At 35.1% G+C, this 21,746-nt stretch overlaps 4 protein-coding genes across 14 annotated transcripts in view; 2 read left to right on the top strand and 2 right to left on the bottom strand.

Moving 5' to 3' along the window:
* LOC129797457 (sodium/calcium exchanger 1) overlaps positions 1–12,061 on the bottom strand; it is a 121,904-nt gene extending 109,843 nt beyond the window's left edge. For all 3 annotated transcript variants that reach the window (XM_055840046.1, XM_055840047.1, XM_055840048.1), the window contains exon 1: positions 8,039–12,061. In XM_055840046.1, coding sequence (XP_055696021.1) covers positions 8,039–9,720 — 1,682 coding nt within the window. In that variant the 5' untranslated portion in view covers positions 9,721–12,061. The remainder of the gene's footprint in view (positions 1–8,038) is intronic.
* LOC129797635 (cytochrome P450 6A1-like) overlaps positions 1–21,746 on the top strand; it is a 690,618-nt gene that overhangs the window by 96,737 nt on the left and 572,135 nt on the right. The gene's annotated exons all lie outside the window — the stretch shown is intronic.
* LOC129797630 (cytochrome P450 6a9-like) overlaps positions 1–21,746 on the top strand; it is a 667,408-nt gene that overhangs the window by 73,527 nt on the left and 572,135 nt on the right. The window lies entirely within an intron of this gene.
* LOC129797447 (sodium/potassium-transporting ATPase subunit alpha) overlaps positions 15,651–21,746 on the bottom strand; it is a 55,772-nt gene continuing 49,676 nt past the window's right edge. For all 8 annotated transcript variants that reach the window (XM_055840015.1, XM_055840018.1, XM_055840016.1 and 5 more), the window contains 3 exons: positions 21,102–21,276; positions 20,796–21,028; positions 15,651–19,152 (listed from right to left, as the gene is read on the bottom strand). In XM_055840015.1, the coding sequence (XP_055695990.1) occupies positions 19,032–19,152; positions 20,796–21,028; positions 21,102–21,276 (529 nt within the window). In that variant the 3' untranslated portion in view covers positions 15,651–19,031. The remainder of the gene's footprint in view (positions 19,153–20,795; positions 21,029–21,101; positions 21,277–21,746) is intronic.

Here is a 21,746-nt window from a genome sequence, read left to right as displayed (position 1 = left end):
TTATTATTTATTCAAACAGAACAACCATTTAGTGAGGTAAATTCACCTCCGATGTGTGTGCCGTGCGTTTTGATCTTTCTATGGAGTTCTTTAACCATAATGTATCTTACATATCTATGTGGGAAGTTGCTAGAAAAGTCGAAAAAACAGAGAAATTTATTGTTAATAGAAAGTGGCTCTAATCGAAGTTTTTCAATGCTTAATTTATTATAATAAAGTAAAAAATAAACATTTTTTTATTTTGTAGAAAAAAATCAAGTTCTTTTTCTTTCTTTCTTGTAGTACAAACAGCTATTTGTTTTAAATCCTTAACATGCAATTTGCATCATTTGTCTTTGCAGTTCTGACCTCGGTATATATCCCCCATTCATCACATAAATAAATGGGGCAACAAATTGAATAGAGAAAATTGCAAATTTCCCCGCAACTGGAAAATGTCACAGGAAAGAAAATGGGATAATTATTGATCTCCTGTTTCATACAATTCACAGTACATATTTCCTTACTTTATTGGATCTTATACGTTGCCATGGAGAGAAATAATATTTAATGGAAATTGATACAATGCGAGGAGCAGCACACAATGATATTGGTGACATAAAGGAGAATCCGTCATAAAATTACATGAATTCATTCGGCATAAAGAGGTAAATCATACGGAAATTTCCTATTCCCTTTTCAGCTATTGGTTTAAAAGCAATAAGCCAAAAGCAAAATGCTCAAATCAAGATGCTGACGATGGTTTCATCCTTTACAGCACAAATAATGAATTTTCTTGCTGAAAAGGAGATAAATCTTCCGAGAATTTTATTGCCAATCGTAATTTCAAGACAAGCGAAAACTTGCAGTAAAGAACGTGATAAAGTATAATCTGTAATTAAATTCGATACGGGTGATTTTTAAATTAGAAATGAAAGGAGAAAATAGAAGTTCATTAAAAGCTGTGAGAGTGGCAGTAATTTGGCATGAGAATTGTATGGGAGTTTAGAGGGAATAAAATGAAATAATTCACGTCACTTCTTGGAAAGAACATCAATACGTTCTGAGAATTTCTCTCTGGAAAATTACAACTTAAATTTCAACAAGTTTATGAAAGAGATTTATTATTTTCAAATATAATACCATGTCTTACATTTTCTAGACTATGACTCGAACTTTGATATACCCCTTGTAGATGGAAGTAACCCCGGTGTTGACCTCTTTAACATAAACACCGAATAAGGGGGGAGCTTTTGGAAATTGGGGCAAATCGGTGAGGATGAGGAAAGTCGGAAGAGGGTTTGAGGGGGTGCCGTGTGTATAGCCAATTATATCTTTACCACCCTTAAAGCCATTCACGTGCGCCTCTTGCAAGGGACCATTACTCACTCAATCGATTGTTGTAACAGTGACCTTGGCTAGGGGTATGAGTAGCGTTAAAATGAAATTATATACCTGTCGTTTGGGGGTTCGTGGGCCTAGCCGAAAATCGCTCTGAGAGTTGCCTCACTGTGATGAAGCCACAGAGGGTTTTGGGATTTGGATTGTTGGCAAATGAGTCGGTATCGTGATTTAGGGAAATAACCCCGAGGTTTACGCTGGAAGCTACTATGTATATGTATGTATGCATAGTACATACATAGTAAAATGGGGAGGAGGTTTAGCCTGGGCCGAGATCAGTGACCAAACGCCTGGTGAGCATTTACGATGTGTGTGGCAATTATTGAGCAGTAAAATCCACAAGCACCGAGAGAGAACAATAGACCACGGATCTCAAGTGATGTGAGAGGTGTGCGGAGGCTCTCGAGTGGATTGTGATTTCTTGGCGGGACGCCATTCAATGGGACCGCACTGTTGAACAATCTCTGTGCCCTGGGATATTTTGAGACTTCGCATACACACAGGGACATATTTATAATATCGGATTCGCCTCAACGGCCATCATTCTGGCCGCTACGAGTTTTCACGGTGGTTCTAGTGTGAGCTTTTTTTCTGGCACTTTGCAAAATTCCTATGCAGTAATTTCCAACACATTTCTCGCGTGGTTTGTAGAAGTTAAATCTGACCGTTGATATCATCCCATGACAGGTACATAGGAGATAAGATTGCAGATATTTTGTCAGGCGTCACAATGGCCACTTCTTCTTTAAACCTCACTGAATTACATACGTGCCTTCATTTATCCGCAGTGACGTCTTAAACGCCGATAGCAAACAGAGCGGGCATTTCTAAACGACACGTATTAGAGATTATAATTTAACTGCAATGCCTGCAATGACTGCAATGGGAGAATTGATAGCACGACCTAATCAACTTGCCTTCATTCAGCTGTCATAAATGCAAACTTTGCGCAAACCAATACCATTAGATTATAAATTTCTTTTAGAACGACATTCAATGCCTTGCAATGATATTCGTCATCGTTGAGATTGAATCTCTGCCATCATTGCGCACTTTATTTGGCTCTTTTTGCATTTCTCACCATGTCGCACATGGGACATGCTTTGGCACAAGGAGGAAAAGACACTAGCCAAACATTGTAAAATACTACAAACCGACAGGCATTAAATTTTCTAATGAATTTGATGAGATATTTCGTTGGGTATTGCTTAAGGTAAATTCGATTTCGCAGCAATATGGCGGTAAGATGAACTTCAATATATTTTTAAATCATTCATTAGATATTATTTAATGGTTCGGAGAAGAGATGAATTTTAAGCAATTTTTCTACTTCAAAATTAAACTGATGATTGAAAAAATCTGGAATATACCAGATTCGAACCCAGAAAGTTTGTTATTTAACGTAATTGCTGATGGATTTGAATTTTTATTTAAAATTATTCTTGAAGCGAAACTAGAAAACCTGCATGCCAATGATCAATGCTGCCCATCATATAGAGAATCAAACTTAACTAGAAACTGTCGACTAAACAAATTCTATTAAAAACATTATACGTATACACGACACAATCTCTGTTGAAATAGTCAAATAAGCAAAGTATATATACAGATGGACCTCAACTAAGCGCAGACGCCTATTGTCTTGGCACTAATTCACTTTTCTATCACACATAATAATTCATTCTACAAAAGTAAGAGAAATCGTCTAAGAATCATAAAATGATTAAATAATTTTTGGAGTAATTAACTTATCAAAAGGTCTGAAATATAAATTTAATATCATTAGAATTTGAGATAAAATAATCCTTACTATTCTCAATATTGCAAAAAATGTTAAAATAAAAATGAGAGCTTGTTTCAAATGACGCCAATTGACGTTGTTCAATGGATTAACTATAGGTTATTCAAAGAATTCATTATTGCAGTAATTCAGTTATGATGGATAAAAAACAGAAAATAAATAGGTACCTATCACATTTTCAATTGGATGGATAGATAGTTTAAAAAAAGTTTTGGTTTTTACTGTGTAGATGATTACACATGGTTTTATCAATCCATTACACCTGTATGCCCTACATGTGTACAGGAAACATTTGCAATTTTTTCACTTTTATTCGCGGTGGAACATTGATAATTCTCTTTGATAGCATTTTTACTTCTTTTTTTTTTCATTGAATTAACCTGCAACGTAAATTTTATCAATTAAATGAAAGAAAAACTCTACATTTTTTCGATATGCCTTTATTCTACAAGAGCGTAGATTTGTTTAATAAGTTATGAAATTTAGTTTTTGCTTTTAATAAAATGGGACTCAAAAACTAATTTTAATGTAAAAGCATTTACGAGGGTTGTTGCTTTATGAAAAGTCAGACTAAATTTCTAATGATGGCAATTTTGTGGAAATTTCAGATGTATGAAAGTGTAAATTCAAGTGAAAAGTTCCCCCCGCAAACCATTCATACTAAAATTACATGACATTTTCCAACAAGACACCAAAATTGGGTCACTTTATCGAATACGCCTATCTCTAGGAGAGTTGCTGAAAACTCAATTACTAGAAGGTTGTGTGATGTGTGAAATGACGACCAAGGGATCACAGTCTATCCCTCTTCACGTTTGGAAGGCTTTTTCACGTCTCACCATACCCCAATGTTGGGGCCTCTCTAATCAGTACAAGACGGTGAAAATCACTGTCGGCTTATATTGGATTAAGATATAACTCATGCCAATAGACTCCGATTCTCAACCAATCATGGATTCCTCAGCAACCCAAAAATTGTACGAAAATGTTCGCACCATTGCAGGACGATTTAGTAGCATAAATCACAATCATTTGAAACAGTAACGGATTTTTTAGGATTGTAGTATGGCAAAAAAAATCCCCGCGAAATCTCACAAGACTGATTTATGATTATTATTGTTTGAGCTGGGCGTCATTATCTAAAAATCTCACTCTATCCCAAATCCACTCACAGAAGAAAAATTCTAAATAGAGGGGTGTTTATCTGAAGAATTTTCGGGAAATTTTGCTAAATCTTGCTAAATGATTCAAAATATTTAAATTATAAAATGATTAATAACAAAATAAATCATGGTTTTAACGTAATCAATCTTATTATTCCTGTTTATTTTAGTAAGCTTTAATGTTTGATTTTATATTAAATTTTTAAAACGAATAAAAAATTTAAGAAATCAAAATATCTACAAATCAATAGTCGTTATAGTTAGTTAGTTTTTTCTCATATTCCTTCTAATTTTTTGCTCAATTTGGTTTGATTTATAAGAATTTATGAAAATTTGCTTTTTTACCAACTCATAGATCTTAAGAATAAAAATGTACTGGTAAGCTGACCAAGCTTACGGGAGCTGTGTTTCTTTCAGTGTACCAATTTTGTGAGAGCAAACTAGAACGCAAATTAATTTAAATACGCGCAAAGTCGGGAAAAGTTGAAAAGTCATACCCTAAGAAATCTTTAGAAGGCTATATCTCGAGAACGGATCCATAGATTTTCATAAATTTTTTTTTGTTTTAAAGGTCTCGAAGTCAGCTATAACATATCGAAAAATGAAAAAAATTTATGTCGCCATTTTCGAAAAATTCGAGTTCGAAATTTTCGAAAACTTTGTTTTTGACTTTAGCGCCTCTTGCGGTCATTTCTCGAAGTTGCAATGTTCTAGAGATTTGTAGGGTTTCTCGAAACCTTTTATTTGCGCTTGAGTTGATCAAGATCGGACTTGTAGAACCCGAGATATGACATGCCAACTTTGGAAGGCTATATCTCGAGAACGGATCCATAGATTTTCTTCATTTTTGGCATGAAGCTAGATAATATGGTCAGCTACAACATATAAAAAAATGAAAAAAATTTATGTCGTCGTTTTCGAGATATTCATCGAAAACTCATCGAAAATTTTGTTTTTGATTTTTGGCCCCCTAGCGGTCACTTTTGAAACTTCGGATGTTCTAGAAAGTTGTAGGGTTTGTTGAGATCTTTCATTTGACCCCGGGTTGATCAAAATCGGTCAAGCCGTTTTCGAGTTATGGTCGATTTTCGATGAAAAATTGTGGCTGCCATATTGACTAAACGGCTTGACCGATTTTCGAAAATGAAGTATCGTTGGAAAGCTCTTGATGGCCCCTACAACATATCAAAATTTCAGCCCTCTAGCTATAATAGCGGCTGAGATATAGCGAAAACAAAATTTTGAGGTTATTCAAAATGGCGGACGGAGGGGAGGGGGGGTGGATTTGATCTCATAATCGGATGTCTTCCGGTCGATATTTAAACTTTGCCGTTTACCGCAAGTCTCTATCTATTACCGTTCTCTTGCAATATAGCGATAGGTTCCGGCCGGACGGCCGGCCGGCCGGCCGGACGGACGGCCGGCCGGAAAAAAAATTTTTTGGCGCATACGTTTTTTGGAATGTGGGGACCCTAATTCGTGCTCATCCCAAGTTTGAGCCCGATCTGACGACTTTCGATTTTGCTCGGTACACAAAAGCTGTGTCTGAAAGAAACACAGCTAAAAAAAGAACAAGGTTTTAAAAAATATTAAATTAGCGCATTCTATCGCATTGCGCCTAATTGTTACATTTTTGCGCAATTTTATCGCATTTTGCAAATGAAAATCCCATTTTGCGCATTTTTATCGCATTCGTTTCATCCCCATGATGCTATTTTTTAGAATATCCAATAAAATCTAAATTTTTCTAGATATTTGTGAGAAAATCCAAAAATATCCGATCCACATTTTTCATACAGATAAACACCCCTCGACTCGCCAAAGCACTCACGCTGTGACACCCTGGGATGAGGAATTTTTGTGGTGTCTCGCAAGAAGATATTTCGTAACTTGCGATCGTGATTGTTTGCTTCTGAGACACAAAAGTGTATCAATGAATTACAACATGGAATGTTTTTGGGGCAAAATTGTCTTCTTGGCCTTCACAGCGGCGACACATAAACCTACCAGTAGCTTTGTCGTGGGTAACTTCACCCTCTTTTTGTGTGATACGCCACACTTTTTTGGCTTCAAAAATCGACAAGGGAATTAACGATGTGAGTAAGAGTTTAGGGAAAAAAAAGCGAAATGAGACCTTGTTTCTTGAAAAAGAAAAAAAGTTGCTTGTACCTATTAAGTATAGCTTCAAATTGGAATGCAATTTCAATTAAGAATTTTTTTTCAATGCTTTATTTAAATTCACTCAAGCATTCTTAATAAGTTTTGCCTTAATGAGGAATAAATTATTTTAAATCCTTAAAAAAATACGAATAGTACTTGAAAATGTTGAAGTTGCAGAAATGTTTTAAATGCTTATAACTTTTGTGAAAATTGAAAATTTTATACTTTAGAATTTTAAAATCTATACCATTTGCACAGAACACTATAACCATATGCTAGTGTAATGGACATATCTAGGTTAAAATGCCTTTTTGGGCAACTTTTGAGCTAAGCTTTCTAGCTAACATGGCAAATTGTTCTATATTCTCTTGTGGGATTGAGATAACAATTTTTCACCACTTCATATCAGCATTTCAGACTAGGAAATTGCATTGCTGAAGCATTTCTCTTCAGAGCACCAAATGCTGGCATTTTTTTTTTTGGTTGTTAGAGCTGAACATAGAATTCTCCATGGGAATAGGTAAACTGTGTTATTAAATTTTTAGGTATGGGTAAAAGTTTGTCCTACCGAAAATCTCTCCACTAATCCACATTTTCATCGCAGCTTTATTTATGCACACAGGCACCATCATCAACCAACAGAATCGGATTTTCCAACAAGCACAGTCCATGTTCGAGATTGGGTGAGTGAATTTTTTTGTTGTTGCCTACATAGCTCATGGGGTGAATAATGTTTGAACTGAACTTATATGGAAGCCTCTATAAAAGCCACCCTATAGTTGTACTGGTTTACAATTCACTACGCCAGGCGAGTGTGCCTATATGCTTGTGAATGGAATATGTTTCAATCCTCCAAAATTTTCTCTTGACTCCGCATGTCGCTTGTTTTATGAGTGGTCCACTATTCATGTGAATTAATTTACTAAATTTATATTAAATGGCAATACATTGCTTTATTGCCAACAGCCATGCAGATGCGCAGCACACGGGCAATTTTTTCTATGTATATTTCCATTTTAATTTACAACAATGGTTTGGCCGAGAAATGTCCTTTTAATTCAATTTATGCGTTCCAGCATTGCGACCTCTTGTTTTGCAAAAATATCATTGGAGCTTAGAGCAAAAAATATATGTACATATAATGGAGATAAATGTCTCTTGAGAACCTTAGTTTAATTGTAAATTTTTTAATGTTTGGGAAAGTGGAGATAGCATGTGGAGAGACCACATGACAAATATTGCAGAACAATAGTATAAACTTAATACTACAATAGTGAGGGTATTAGGTTAATTTAATTATTGATACTTAAATTTGTACATAAATAACCCTGAGATTATGTACAGTACCCATGTTTATGTTTTTCATGTAAAACTCATAAATACCATTAGAACGAATTTAATCTAACTGAGAGCTTTCGCCGTAATTTCGCTAAGAAAATCTTGAACATAAATTTCAAATAATTATTTAGAGATTTATTCTTAAGACAATATATTAAAAAATTAAATAAAACGTTTAATAAAAAATGGTACTCACTCAATTTCGTTGTTTTCAAACACCAACTCTCCCTGTAGGGGTTCGTAATCTTTTCCAGCTTTGGCGGTTCCATCCTCCGCCCAATATGGCACAATAACTTTACCACGTGCTCCCGAGAAACGTTGCACTTTGAGCTCATAAGTGCCCACTGATTCAACAATTTCGTGATCCTTGGAGCTGAATGCAAAAATACCACCGTGATCGTCATCGAGGATCATGACGGTGGCGACTTTGGGTGTTGAAAGAATGGCCGGTTCGGATACATTGCTGAGGCGCACGTAGAAGTGTTCATCTTGCTCAAACACCTCATCATCAATAACCTCAATTGAGAATCGCTGTTCATCGACACCAGGGGCAAAGGACAGTGTACCCTTCTTGCCCACATAGTCGCTACCCGCTTCGGCGGATCCATCCTCTGTCTCGAAATCAACAGTAATGTGACACGAAAGATCTCCGCGACGCACGACACGCACCTCAAATTCTCCGCAGTTCTCCATCACGGTGTAGTGTCCTGGTTCAAAGTAAACCTTGCAAATAGACTCATCATCCACCTCATCAACATCCACGCGCTGCAGTTCGGCTTTCACCTCGCTGAGGTCGCTCTGCGCACGTTCGGAGATCTTCCGCATAATATTACCACTACCCATCATCTTGCGGGTAGCTTGAATGCGATAGAATGCACGAGACTTTGGTCCGCGATTCATTAGTTGTTCCTGCGCCATAATTTCCAAATTTTCAAGATCATTCTGCGGATATTTCTTCCTTAGATCCTTAAGTGTCGATATGTATTCCCTGCGTGCCTCCTCAAAGTCATTGATCTCTTGGGTAACATCGCCATTCTCCTCGAGGACTTTAATTCCGTCATCACGGTTATTCATCTCAAGGCCCGCATCGCCCTCCACCTGCACGATCACACCGCGCTTATTCATGCGATACTGCTTCCCAATGTACTTATAGATCAGCAGGCGCTTATCGGCGATGTAGGCCGTGAGTACGGTGGCTGGGAAGAATAAGAAAGTAAGGAAGCCTTCCCAAACATCCACGCGACCCGGTGTGAATTTGGCCAGGATCAAATAGAGCCAGATGTATGCAAATACCGACCACGTGGCTGTCACGAAAAATACACGCAAGTGCTTGATCTTGCGCACCTCACCATTTGGGATCACCAACACGCATATAGCAATAATCACGAAGAGATTGTATGCGGCTGAACCGACAATTGTGCCAGGTCCGAGGTCGCCGGCTTTGAAATTCTTTGCGATGATTTCAATGATCGACAAGAGGATCTCAGGTGCACTCGATCCCAGTGCCATCAGCGTAAGATTAGCTACCGTCTCATTCCAAACGCGCACCACAACAATTTGTGTCTCACCGTCGGGTTTGCGTATCTTCACTTCTTTCTCTTTGGATGTAATTACCTCAATAGCTGCCATAAAGCGATCAGACACAATGGACACCCCGATAAAGAGGTAAATGAGACAGAGGAAGTACACAAGACCGCGTGAAAAACGATCGCCAAATGTGAGATTAGTTGTTGGTTCCCATACCGGAATGATTAGTCCATCGACACATTCATCATCTCTCTTTACCGTGATGGTGACATTCGCGTCTTCCGATGTGGCAGCAACGGGTGCAACCACGCATGCCGCAACTACAAAGATCAACGCTGTCACGATATTCATTGCGCTCCACCAAATTCGTGTCCAGTTGAAAAGAAAAGGCGTCTTTTTTTTAATTTCTTGTCACTCACTCAGTCACAATTTCGCACGCGATCACTTTCCACACGTATACCGGGTGGGCAATGTGAAATTCTCACGAAGAAAACCAATCACACGGGATCTATTTTGAGATCACGATCTCTTCACTTCGATTGTTGTGACGACAGTGGTGATTGAGAGTGATTGAGAAAAGGTCGCGATCGCTATACAAACACTCTTGTCAATTTAGTGCCTCTCACGTTGTTTTCCTCTTATTCACCCTCCCACGATCCCACTAGACCGATCTCGAGTAGCGATTGATTGTTTGGTGATCAATTGAGAGCGGATGCTGTTGGAATTTCTGCGATCGCAATCCAACACAGGAAGATCCAATATTGGGTTCAATGATAACGAGCACTGTTGGCAATATTGGGCCCAGGAAGCTGGGCCAAAAGTTCCATATTTAGGTGCACCAACACAACAAAAATAGATCACCGCGATCCCACAGCGACTCTCTCTCTCTCTCTGTGCAACTCCGATGCGTTCTCTTTAGATCGCACACAAAAAATTTGCACACACTATTCACTGGTATAAACTTTCAATGAATCTCTTCGCTTGGATGCGTGATGAAGTGACTGGTAGTCAATGGATGGTATGTTGTGTATATTCCACAAGGTGTACAGACCACACTGGATCACGATGGTGAAAAGTTTTCTTTTTTTTCTCCAAAGCAAGTGCACCGTGTTTGGAAGAATTGCAGAAAGTGCGACCGCAGTTTTTTACGACTGTGACACACTTCAATCACTCAGCGACCTTATTAATTTTCGTGTGTTAGATCCACTGTGTTGGGTTGTTTCCTTCCTCTCAAAATATGCTTGAGGGGCGAGTTGTATATGTGTGTTATCTCTTGCTGTATTTGAACTATAAATAAAATCGAAGCTATTTTCACCTTGTCCACCGAAAATAATCCCGTTCGCGAGAGGCGTTTCACTTCGAAGACAAATGACAACAGCTGATCACGACCATCGATCACACTCACGGTTCACTCGTGCTGTCGAATTGTTGAAACCACTTCGACAACGTTCACTCGTACACTGACCACAGTTGCCAGTGCATCAGAAGACTAGACATGAAGTTGAGTGCCTGTGATTTTTTTGTTGTTGCCTATTTGCTATCTCTCCAGCAAGTAAATTGTAATCTTATCGGGGCCAGGTCTAATCGGTCACCACACACTTGCAGATGGCACGCCTGAACTGAGGAGTCCCGAGTCACACAATCCTTCACACTCGCTTTTCTAACTCCCCATTCACCAAACTATTATCGGCCCGTTTTACCACAACCGTCTTGCTCGGTGGCTATTTTTAGCCCCATTTCGCTTCTAGAACCTCCACCGTCATACGTTTCGCACACAGATTCCTTGGTGGTACACTCCGTACCTCGGGCTCCACTTTGGAGCTTATAGCCCCCTACGCGTCAAGAGGAGGAGAATCCCACAAAAAAAACTCCAGCCGATGATTCACCACAACCACGTGTTTATGATCGCATACCCGATGATCACATAGGACCTCCGGATAATCGCGAGTGGCACCGGGGATTAAACGGACACCTTCGGCCTATTTTTAAATTCGGCCTTTCGAAAAATTCCACACCATACGTTGACGCGAGATGATTTTCGCGGGATATTTCTTATTCCCAAAAACCCAACACTCTCCAGCTTTCTTTTCACCCCAAAACGACACACTCACACTGCACCTCCTTCTAGGACAGATGGAAAAGAGTCCCTAAAATTTTATTAATTTTTCCCTTTTCTTTAGGAGCTTAAGAGAAGAAAAGGTGCACAGGACCAGAAGAGATATAGGTGCCTCAAGCTAAGAATATAACCGAACTCGCCAGTATCGCGTCGCGATCGCGCCGAAGTCACTCTCTCGACTGAGGCAGAGGCTCTCTCGCGAGCCCGAGATTCACGGCACAAGAGTGAAGGTGTGCCCGCAACCTCCAGAGCACGACAATTGGGTGCCTCAGGGCGCCAGAGAAAAAAAAACAGGACTGGGAGAACTTGCCGTGAAGCAGCAGAGAGACAGACGTCGCGATGCGTTCTCGTCGTCGAGTCGACTGATGGGCGCACCGTCTCGGATGGCTGATGTTCGCGCAAATTTCATGCCCTCACTTTTTCCTTTAGCCACTCTCAGAGAGTAAATCCATTCTCTTCTCTCTCTCCCTGCTCTCTGGAGGGGCCGCGATGCATGCAAATTCAAAAACACTGCTGCGAGCGCGCATTCGCACATCCAACCATATGACACACTACTGGTTGTACAAAGAGGTGATTAACTGGCATTATTGTGAGCCTGGAGTTTACGAATAAATAATTTAAATAGATTATTCTGCTGCATTCCATTTTCTTAAGATAAGGCGAGTTTTTGTCTACCAAGAGGTGTTGCTTGAGAAAATAAAAATTGGTTTATAGGGGAGACCGGGGTAAAAATAGTCAATTTGCATAAATCCTTATCTGCAGGATTCCCCAAGGGCAAGAAAATTTCCTCGGTAGGTCATTCTTATAGGAAATTTCCTTGCCTACAATTTTGTCTCAGACCACTTTTCTCTATCTCCACGGGAAATATAAGTTTTCGAGCTTTTCCTAAACCCTTCCGCTTCTGACTTTTTTTAGACGCGGCGGGTAAATATAGTCACCAGTAGGCTAAATAAAGTCGGTCGAATTTTCCGGCATTTCCAATGATTTTCCACCTGAGAGATTGATAGTAGTTGATAGCTAAACTTCTCACTTTTTGATTCGCGACAAGGAATTTCACTTTTATACGCACTAAAACAGAGAATTTTGCGATTTTCGCAAACACGCCATTTTGCAACAAATGAATAGAAAATATGCCAAAAATTTCGATCTCCCATATGATTTACATGGGATGACTAGATCTACCCCAAGGGGTGTGTTTTGATTCAAAAAATTGTAGAGAAAAATCATTAAAAGTTAATGAAAAATACACCTTGGCAACGTTTTCTGAAGTAACCCAGCTAGTGAGAAAAATTATCAGATTGGAAAATTGCTGAAGGAAAACTTCGGAAAACGCGTTTTTCTCAATACGCAAAAGTTTGGGAAATGGGCCAAAAATCTATTTTTATTTTTAACTCCTAAACTACTGATCGGATAACCTCCAAATTACTGTCAAAAATTATAGGTTGGTAAGGCTTTGCACCCTAATTTTTTCCGATTTATATTTTGGGAGAAATTGGCATTTGAAAATTCCAAAATGACTATTTTTACCCCGGTCTCCCCTATTCTTAAATTGAAAGGTAATGAATCACAAAGTTACGGGATAGAAAGAAGGGGTAGAAGTATGAGGAATACCAAATCAAGAATAAAAAAAGAAATTTATATGGAACATAGTGTTTTACGAATATTTATAAAATTCTATTAGGGGAGACCGGGGTTAAAAAAGTCACTTTAAGTATTCCCTTCAAAATCCAATTCAGAAAACGTAAGATGTTCAACTTTGCCCGATCTCCCCTAAATTTCCAAAAAAAATCGTTTTCCTTTATCTGAATTGCAACTAAACAAATATGACAAAAAGAAATAATGTCCATTTTCTACTCTTCAAAATCCAATTCAGAAATGTAAGATGACCAACTTTGCCCAGTCTCCCCTAAATTTCCAAAAAAATAATATTTGTTTCCTTTTAATGAATTTACAACAACAAAAATTATTGGGAAAAAGAGTTGATTTTTATTCTCTTGGAAATGTAAGATGACCAACTTTGCCCAGTCTCCCCTTTTCCAAAAAATATATATTTATTTTTTAAAAAACATTATAAAACAAATTAATAAAAAAATATATTTATGTAAAAAGAGTTTTATCAGTAAAAGTCGAAAAAAGCACTGAACAACTTTCGGTATTCAGCGCGTATTAGTATTAGTGAGTCTCATACGAAGCATTCCTGGTAATCTTGGATTCTTTGGTATCGTTAAAGAGAGAAAGAGAAAGAGATTTAACGAATAAGCACGGACACCCACTCTTCCATAAGAGTTCTCTTAAAACTTCGTTCATAAAATTTGAACTAAACGAACTTTTTTTCTGCATTTCGACAAAGGAGCTTATTCTGACAAAAATATTTTCTTTTCTATCTATTTCGTCTTACAAGGGATTTTGTAAGATTTGGCATTCCCACAAAAATTTCTTTTTCATTCTTTTATAGTAACACATACACAAACCTCCGAAATTAGAACACGAAAACAGATGTCGCTGTTAAAATTTAAGTTTTATCAAACGAAGTGAAACCGAAGATAGACGAAGTGAAATAAGTTAATGTAAATAAAGAAAATGAGGTTAAAGTTAAGTGAATTTATCAACAAAACACAATGGATTATTCGATTTTTGGTAAAAATTTAACCCTTTTAAAGTATTTTTGCATTTTCCATGCAAAAAAATTTCCATGAATTAAGAGTTTTTTTTCTTAATTTTTTTTTATCTAGATTGTCATGGAAAAAAAATTGAATCATCCGGAGCTTTTGAACATCTGTGGCATCCACGGATTCCGGGAAGGAATACCCGGACAACTCCCAGGCAGCGTGAAATTTTTGTTTAATAAGCAGAATCTTATGCGGAATGATGGAAGCATTTGAGAAGGAGTAGAAATTGGTGGGACCAGCTCTACGGAATGGCCATAAAGAGAAGAAGTCGCGAATCTATGTACCTACATAGAATGTTCTTAAATAAAATGTCTTCCCATACTCTAACTTTTGCCTTTTTTCTACACTACAGAAGTATCTTTTAATGCAGTGCCTGTGTGAATGCATAATTCTAATCATCTTCCTCAAGGCCAAGTCTCTGGAAATTATTGACATTCGTTGGCATAATTCACAAAAAATGGTCAGAGTTTTTCCACATATTTCACAATAGTTTTTGTTAAAAAACAATTCCAAACACTCATATTCATGTAAAGTATCCGTCAAAGTAGTCAATTGTTGCCTATGACGATAAGGAATCATGCTTTGGTGGTCACAAAATGCACAAAAAGATTGAAAAAGCACCTCGGCAGGTCCTTATAAAACATATGATTTTGTAAGATTTTCTTACAAGTTATAAGAAAATATTCGGCCGGAATACCAAAACCTTTTCTTTTCTATTATAGCAAAAATGTTTCTCGCGACGTGGTCTAAAAGTTGAACTGTGAAACTTTTTAGATCTTACAAATTTATAAGTTTTTTTTGTGAGAATGCCAAAAAACCTTATAACTCACGAATTGTAAGAAAAGAAAAGAAAATATTTTTGCCAGAATTAGCTCCAAAATTCGTGATTTCCGTGTTTTTTTCCTAAATTTGTGGGCATAAAACGCAGTTTTTGGGCTCCTGGGGCTCTTACGGGTGCTCCGGGAAAACGCGAGAAAACTGTAAAAAACTGAAAGTGTGAGGGAGACGGATAGCGGTAAAATGCATCCATCTCATTTTCTCTTGAACAAAATGTACCAAAAAGGGCGCCAAATTCAAAAAGTAGTCAAAAAAGCATGAATTTTATATGAGGGCGCTACGAAGGGGGGCTCTGGGGGGGAAATGAATGTCGTTGGTGAAAACCGCCTGGTATCAGTAGTCTCTGTACCAAATTTCATCACGATCGGACAAACGGTGTAGAAATGCATAGCTGAACAGACACGATATTTTGGAGAGACCTTTCTTTATTATATAGATTTAAAATGAAAAATTAGAAATATTAAAAGCCCTTGATTTTCACTTTTTACTTAAAGTTGTAGGGCATATAGGCTAGGTATCAATAATATCAGAGAAGTTATTATTTTATAGTTCTAGACTGACCAGGCTAGATTTTACCGTGAAACGCAAACCATTTCTGACCTCTTTTCATATTGCGAGATAAAACTGGAAAGGGGAAAAGGGAAAAATAAAAACAAGAATTTGATCTTGTTGAAATCTTTTATTGATCTGTAAGAGTTTTTTCATGTCCATAAAATTCTTTTTATTCTGTCTTGAGACCATCTAAAATCTCATTTGGAATTTCTCTAGCTTTTAAAATAAAGCTAATTAACACTTTTTTTTCTTTTCTCTGCAAATGGTTTTAACTCTTTTTTTATTTTTAAATTTTTCTTTTTTAATATCTCTTCTGACGAGGAAAATATGTCAAACAACTATATTCATCGTGTATGTGTTGTGTGTGTGATTTTGTGAATTTCTGAAGCAAACAAACAAAAAAAATTGCATAAATTTTCCGCTCTTCACTTGCATCTATACGTTCATTTTATGTTTTATCTTTTTTTCTTTTTGCTTTAACACTTTGACGCGTGTACGTGTATCTTCAACGTGTTGAAAGACTTTATGGTATTTTCTGCTCTTTCACTTTCATGTCAATGTGAAAATTGTCTAAAAGATGGCTGAAGCGCAGGTTTTCATTTTTTTCTTTAAATTTATTAATTACTTTTCATTAAATTATTTAATATTTCATTTATATAGCAGTATATATAGGTTTCATCTTTTTTTTACCTTTTCATTATTTAGCTTAGGTCCTAGGCCTAAATACAATTTATTTATTATTTTTCTCATCTTACACCTTGTGCCGTCTACGGATGTGATTTTTTTTACTCTTTTTCATACTTTTTTTTTAAATCCATTTCACATTAAAACGTTTACATGCCACGTGTTTTTTTATTTCTTAAATGTTTTTTTATGGGCAGTAAGCCTGTCTCTTGTTTTTTTATTTAAATTTAATTCATCTGTTTTTTTTTTAATGTAATAATAATAGAATTTTTTGTTTCTCTTTTTTAAAATTTTTATCTTTCATCAGTGTTTTCATTTTTTAAATCTAATAATTATTAATTTTAATATCTACTAGATTTTTTCTCCATTTTAAAAATGTTTTTTTTTGTCCTCATCTCTATATATATTTTTCATCATTTTTTAATAATTATTATTCTCTTTCTCATTATTTTTCATCTATAATTTTTTGCAAACAAAAAATACAGTTCTATTTAATTCCTCTTTTTCACTTACTATAATATAAGATTAAACATAATTAATTGTAACATAATTATATTTATTCAATTTTTTTTAAAGTCCGGCTTGATGTCATTAATATTCATTACTTCTCGTTTCTTTCAAAAGTTCTATATATATATTTTTTAAATATAATACTAGATAGTTGTTTTTTTTCTGTGTGCCGCGCTCCTCTCAGAAAATTGAAAAAATAAAGGACTCCATTAGGATTACAATGAACCATTTTGGTTAGGATCGATAGATTTTTCTTTTAATTTAGCATAATGTGAAATATGTTGAAAGAAATATTCTTAGAAGTTTTTTTTTTAAAAGAAGTTTTCAATTTTTACGCTTAGAGCGTTTAGAAAAGTAGAAAAAATTGTTTTTAATAGATTTCTTTTTCAATTTCAAAAAGATAAGAAAATTTTTTGAAGGGATCCAAACCAAAAGGTAACGGCGTAAAACCTTAATAACTTAGGTTGCTTGAGCAACCGCTAGATTGAACACTTCTTTTTCTCTAAAAATTAAAAATGTGTCGATGGAGAATTCTGAAACGAAAGTGACGTCAATTTCTAAATATCATCTTGTGACGGTCTAAATATTTTCTTTCACATTTATTTTTAACAGCATGTACGTTTAATTTCCGTACGACTAATTCACATTGAAATCAGGCCAATTTGTATGATGTACTTTGTCATTTTCCTCATCACCTAATACTAATAAAAAGACATTATTTTCTCAATTTATATTTCGCCCTCCCGTGGGTTTTTTTTATCTCGTCAGCAACAACACAGTTTAATTCATTAAAAGTTTTACTACTATTTTTTTAATATATTTACTTCCTATAAGCTTTCTCACCGATTTGAACGAAAAAAAAGTATAATGTATTTTAAATTAAATTAATTTTCTTTTACCCACACTTTCTTACGTGTTGAATTTATTTTTTTTTTGAGAAATGTCTACTATCGCAAATTTTTATTATACTAAAAATAAAACACAGAAGAAGAAAATTTACAATCTTAACGATACGATAAAAAATGAAATATTAATGTTAAGAATTAAACAACAACAATCAGGCAGTTTTTGTATCTTTATGATTTTTTTCAATGTTGTTTTTACTTTATTTTTTAAAATTTTCTTTTTTTTTTAAATAATTCTTCCGCTTTGCATTTTCCAGTTAGAGTGCCTGTGTCTGTAAAGCATCATCCTATTTCGCGAGATTTTTTTTCTGCATCCGAAATCGATAAACTCTGCATATAGTTGAAATTTAATCTTTTTTTTTAATTTTCAAAATAACTTTCAAAAAAAAAAAAAAGAAAACCAATTGCAAAAAAACAGGCACAAAAAGAATGAGAGAAAATGAAAAGAAAAAAATTTTATTTTTCAATCTTGACCGAATATATTTCATCTCTGTAATTACAAATAACTATATATTATTAAAAAATACAAAAAAATAATGAGGATGAAAAGAAGAAAAATTTATCAAAAAATCGATAATCCTGTCTTCGCGCGATACTTCCAATTTCAGGGTAAATTTATCATGCTCTCAATAAATAATTTATTAATTAATAAAATAAATGATTTCCTTCATTCTATTGCATTAAAGAATTCCCTTTTCCATTTTGCATTTCATGCAAAAGAAAAAGTTATTACCCAATATTTGTTTCCATCATACCTCATTTACAATTAAATATTCTTTCTTTCACGGTGGTTGATTTGATGATCCTCTTGCACGAAAATCAAGTTCTCTTTTCTTTAACTCTATTATAGCTCCTCATTCCGTATATTGTGTATTCTCTTTTTTTTTATTATCATTTTGCACACCTCACACTCCATTGTCTTCAAGTAAAAGTAAATGAAAAAATAATGTAATGTTGACAAATTTAAAAATTTTGCTGCCTTAAATGTAATTTTTCATTTTTTTTTTTTAACTTTATTCTACGTTTAATTTTTCACTTCTTGCTTGTTTTCTTGTTTTTTTCTCACTATATAAGATAATTCTTTTTTGTTTATTTTACTTCCATTCAAATCTTTCTATTATGGTATAGTTGGTTGAAAATGAGGCTACCCCGAAAATCAAAAGGTTGTGAAATAGCATTCTGAGATGTTGTGTCTTGTCGTATTTTTTATCATTCTTTTTCACAATTCTCTTAAGTTTCTTTTTTCTTTTCTTTTTTTTTTTTAAATAAACAGAAAGATGAGAAAGTAATCGTTTTTTTTGTTTTACTCACTAATAGCTTTTTTGCTTCATCTCTTTTCGAATGTGCAGCAATTTGCAAATTTTTTTTGCATTCCACTTTGTTTTTTTTTTAGTAGTAAGTTTCCTGCTCCAGCCATCCGCCTGGATTGCGACGCAAATAGAATCGACGCGTCTCATCGTAAATAAAGATGGCCAACATGAAGGGCAGGGCTGGGAGCCACCACACGAATCTGTACAAAAGAGAAAATACAGAGATTTTTAATTAAATTTCCAATTAACAACATAGCATTGAGTTAGAAACATTTCCCACAATGAAATGTTGATTGGATACTCATTTGCAAAATTCAAAAGAAGCCCAAGAACAACCATACCTATACAAAAAATGTTTTTGCATAGAAATTTCTCAATAAATCAAATTTTATGGAATAAACATATAAGAAGGAGTAATTGAATGTAAAGTAATCAGAGTTGTACGGAGAGTTATTTAAATCATTAATAACATTTCTGGGAAAATCCAGAAAATACAGACGCAAAGAAAATGCAGTGGGAACCAGATCTTGTGATTCTGAGACGGAGAATTTCAAACAGCAAACAGCTGAGATTTAATTTGATATTCTGCTAAAGCCACACTTGACATAATTTGCAATATATTCGCAAGTGAAATATGTTTTTGTAGCATCATTGAAATGTGAATACCTACTTATTTCAAATCTTTAACATTTGATTTAATTTGAAATGAACCACTTTAGATATTTTATTAAACTTCTAGATTCGAGAAAGTCATTGTCTCAAGTTGGAATTCACAAGAGGCGATAATCTGCTAATTAATTTAAGTTGAATATTTATTAAAATTTATGAAAATCACAGAAATATAAATATTATTGAAAAAAAAAAGAACCATAAAATGGACGAGAAAGCAACTTAATCGTCTCTATATGAGATAATCCTCAACTCATTCAAGGAAACAATCGATATCCACCTTAAGGACCATAAGGAATCCAATGGGTGAATGACGTAAAAATAATTTTTGGGGATTTCTTGGACTTCAAATAAGACATTTTTTTTAGTCAAAAATTCGATTTTCTTTTTGATTATTTGTCTTTCCTGGTCCTGTGGGTCCTTTTGTGATCTTGAAATGTTCAGGGACCATAAAGACATAGTCATACATAGATTTTGGCTCAATAAATAAAAATTATTTTGTCAAAATTGAGCATTTTCAAACACAACTATTGGACCTTAATCTTTTCGTTTTTTTTGGATCATACCCTGACCCAAACATGAAACATTTTCATATTTTTCCATGTAATTCATGAAAAAGAAGTCGAAGAAGACGTTTTGCCTGAAAAATGTCATCTGAGATCGTTTATAGAATAAATATCGCGTTGGACGCGAAAGGGTTAAGGGGATATACGTGTAATTAGATAGAGACAGAAAGAACAAACAGAAAGAGTAAAAAAATCCCTAAATGATTTTTTTCAATTTCCATTCATTCACATCAACTAGAAAACAGTTTTGTTTAAAAATGCAAACAATGACGTCACAATTACATTTTTTTTGTCTAATTGCTAATCATTTGAAATATCCTCAATGTTTCTTAACTATTAATCCCATTGAAGAACTGCTATGTTACATGAGTTCCATAACTATGTATCATATTATATAGGAATACCAATGCGGAAATTTTTTTTTAATATTAAATCCATATCAATCACTGATAAACTATATTTAGCGAATTTATTTGTGGATTAAATCCACTTATTCATTGTTTATACTGCAAATATCAGTGGCTTTTGTATGAAAATTTTAAATCTACCTAACACTTGACTATTTTGCAATACTAGGACATATTTTATAATTGTGATATTGTACTTACTTGAGTGGGAACATTCGGAGACCCTTGTCCATTCCCGGGCAGTATGACAGGAAGGCCGCAAGTGCTGTCTCGAACACAAGGCCAAAGTTGAGAGCCCAATTGCGCATTCCTTGGTGCACAATGGAGTTACGGCGGGTCTTGCAGATAATCAAATCGGCCCATTGCACAACCACGATGGACACGAAGAAAGCTGTATGGCATGTGAATTCGAGTGTTTTGCGATCGCGATAGGTCTATATGGGGGTAGTATAGTGTGTGAAAAAATAAAAATTGAGTCAACTTTAAAATTTCATGAAAATTCTTTACCCATTCTTGGCCATAGGAATCAGTCAGATCATTGACAGCCTTTGAGTCCCACATTTTACGGATACCAAACAGCTTCTGCGGTAGGAATCCGTTCTCAGCCATAATTACAAAGTACACAAAGAATCCTGCAGCTGCCTGAATCATACCAATCTGGCCGTATGCCATTGAGATCAACCTAGATTCGATGAGATTTATCCCATATTAATTTTTTTTATTCCATTGAATCTACTATTTTTTTTTGATTATTTATTATATTATTCCTTCGATGGTTAAAAGCTTTATGTTTTTTTTTTACAAGTTGAATTTATTTGTGTGGTATACATTAATTATTTGGTTGACTTATTTTCTTTTTCATTGTGATTTAAAAATAAAAATCCAATTATCTTTTTTTTTTAAATTTTAAATGCACAAATAAATTCATTAATGTTTAATAAAATTAGTGAATTATATCATACAAGTTTATCATGCAATCAAATTGATCATTATATGGGGAGTATAAATAGTTTCTTAACAAACAATACAAGATTATAATAATAGAAAACATTCATATATTAGTAAGAATTTCCCAAAGCCATTGCCAAGCATATCAAACATGACCAAGAAGCATATTTTACATAATAAAAACTTACGATTCTCGCAGTTGAT

The sequence above is a fragment of the Lutzomyia longipalpis genome, chromosome 1 (genome assembly GCF_024334085.1).
Source record: "Lutzomyia longipalpis isolate SR_M1_2022 chromosome 1, ASM2433408v1".
Classification (NCBI taxonomy): Eukaryota; Metazoa; Arthropoda; class Insecta; order Diptera; family Psychodidae; genus Lutzomyia; species Lutzomyia longipalpis.
This window is presented reverse-complemented; position numbering and strand designations above follow the sequence as displayed.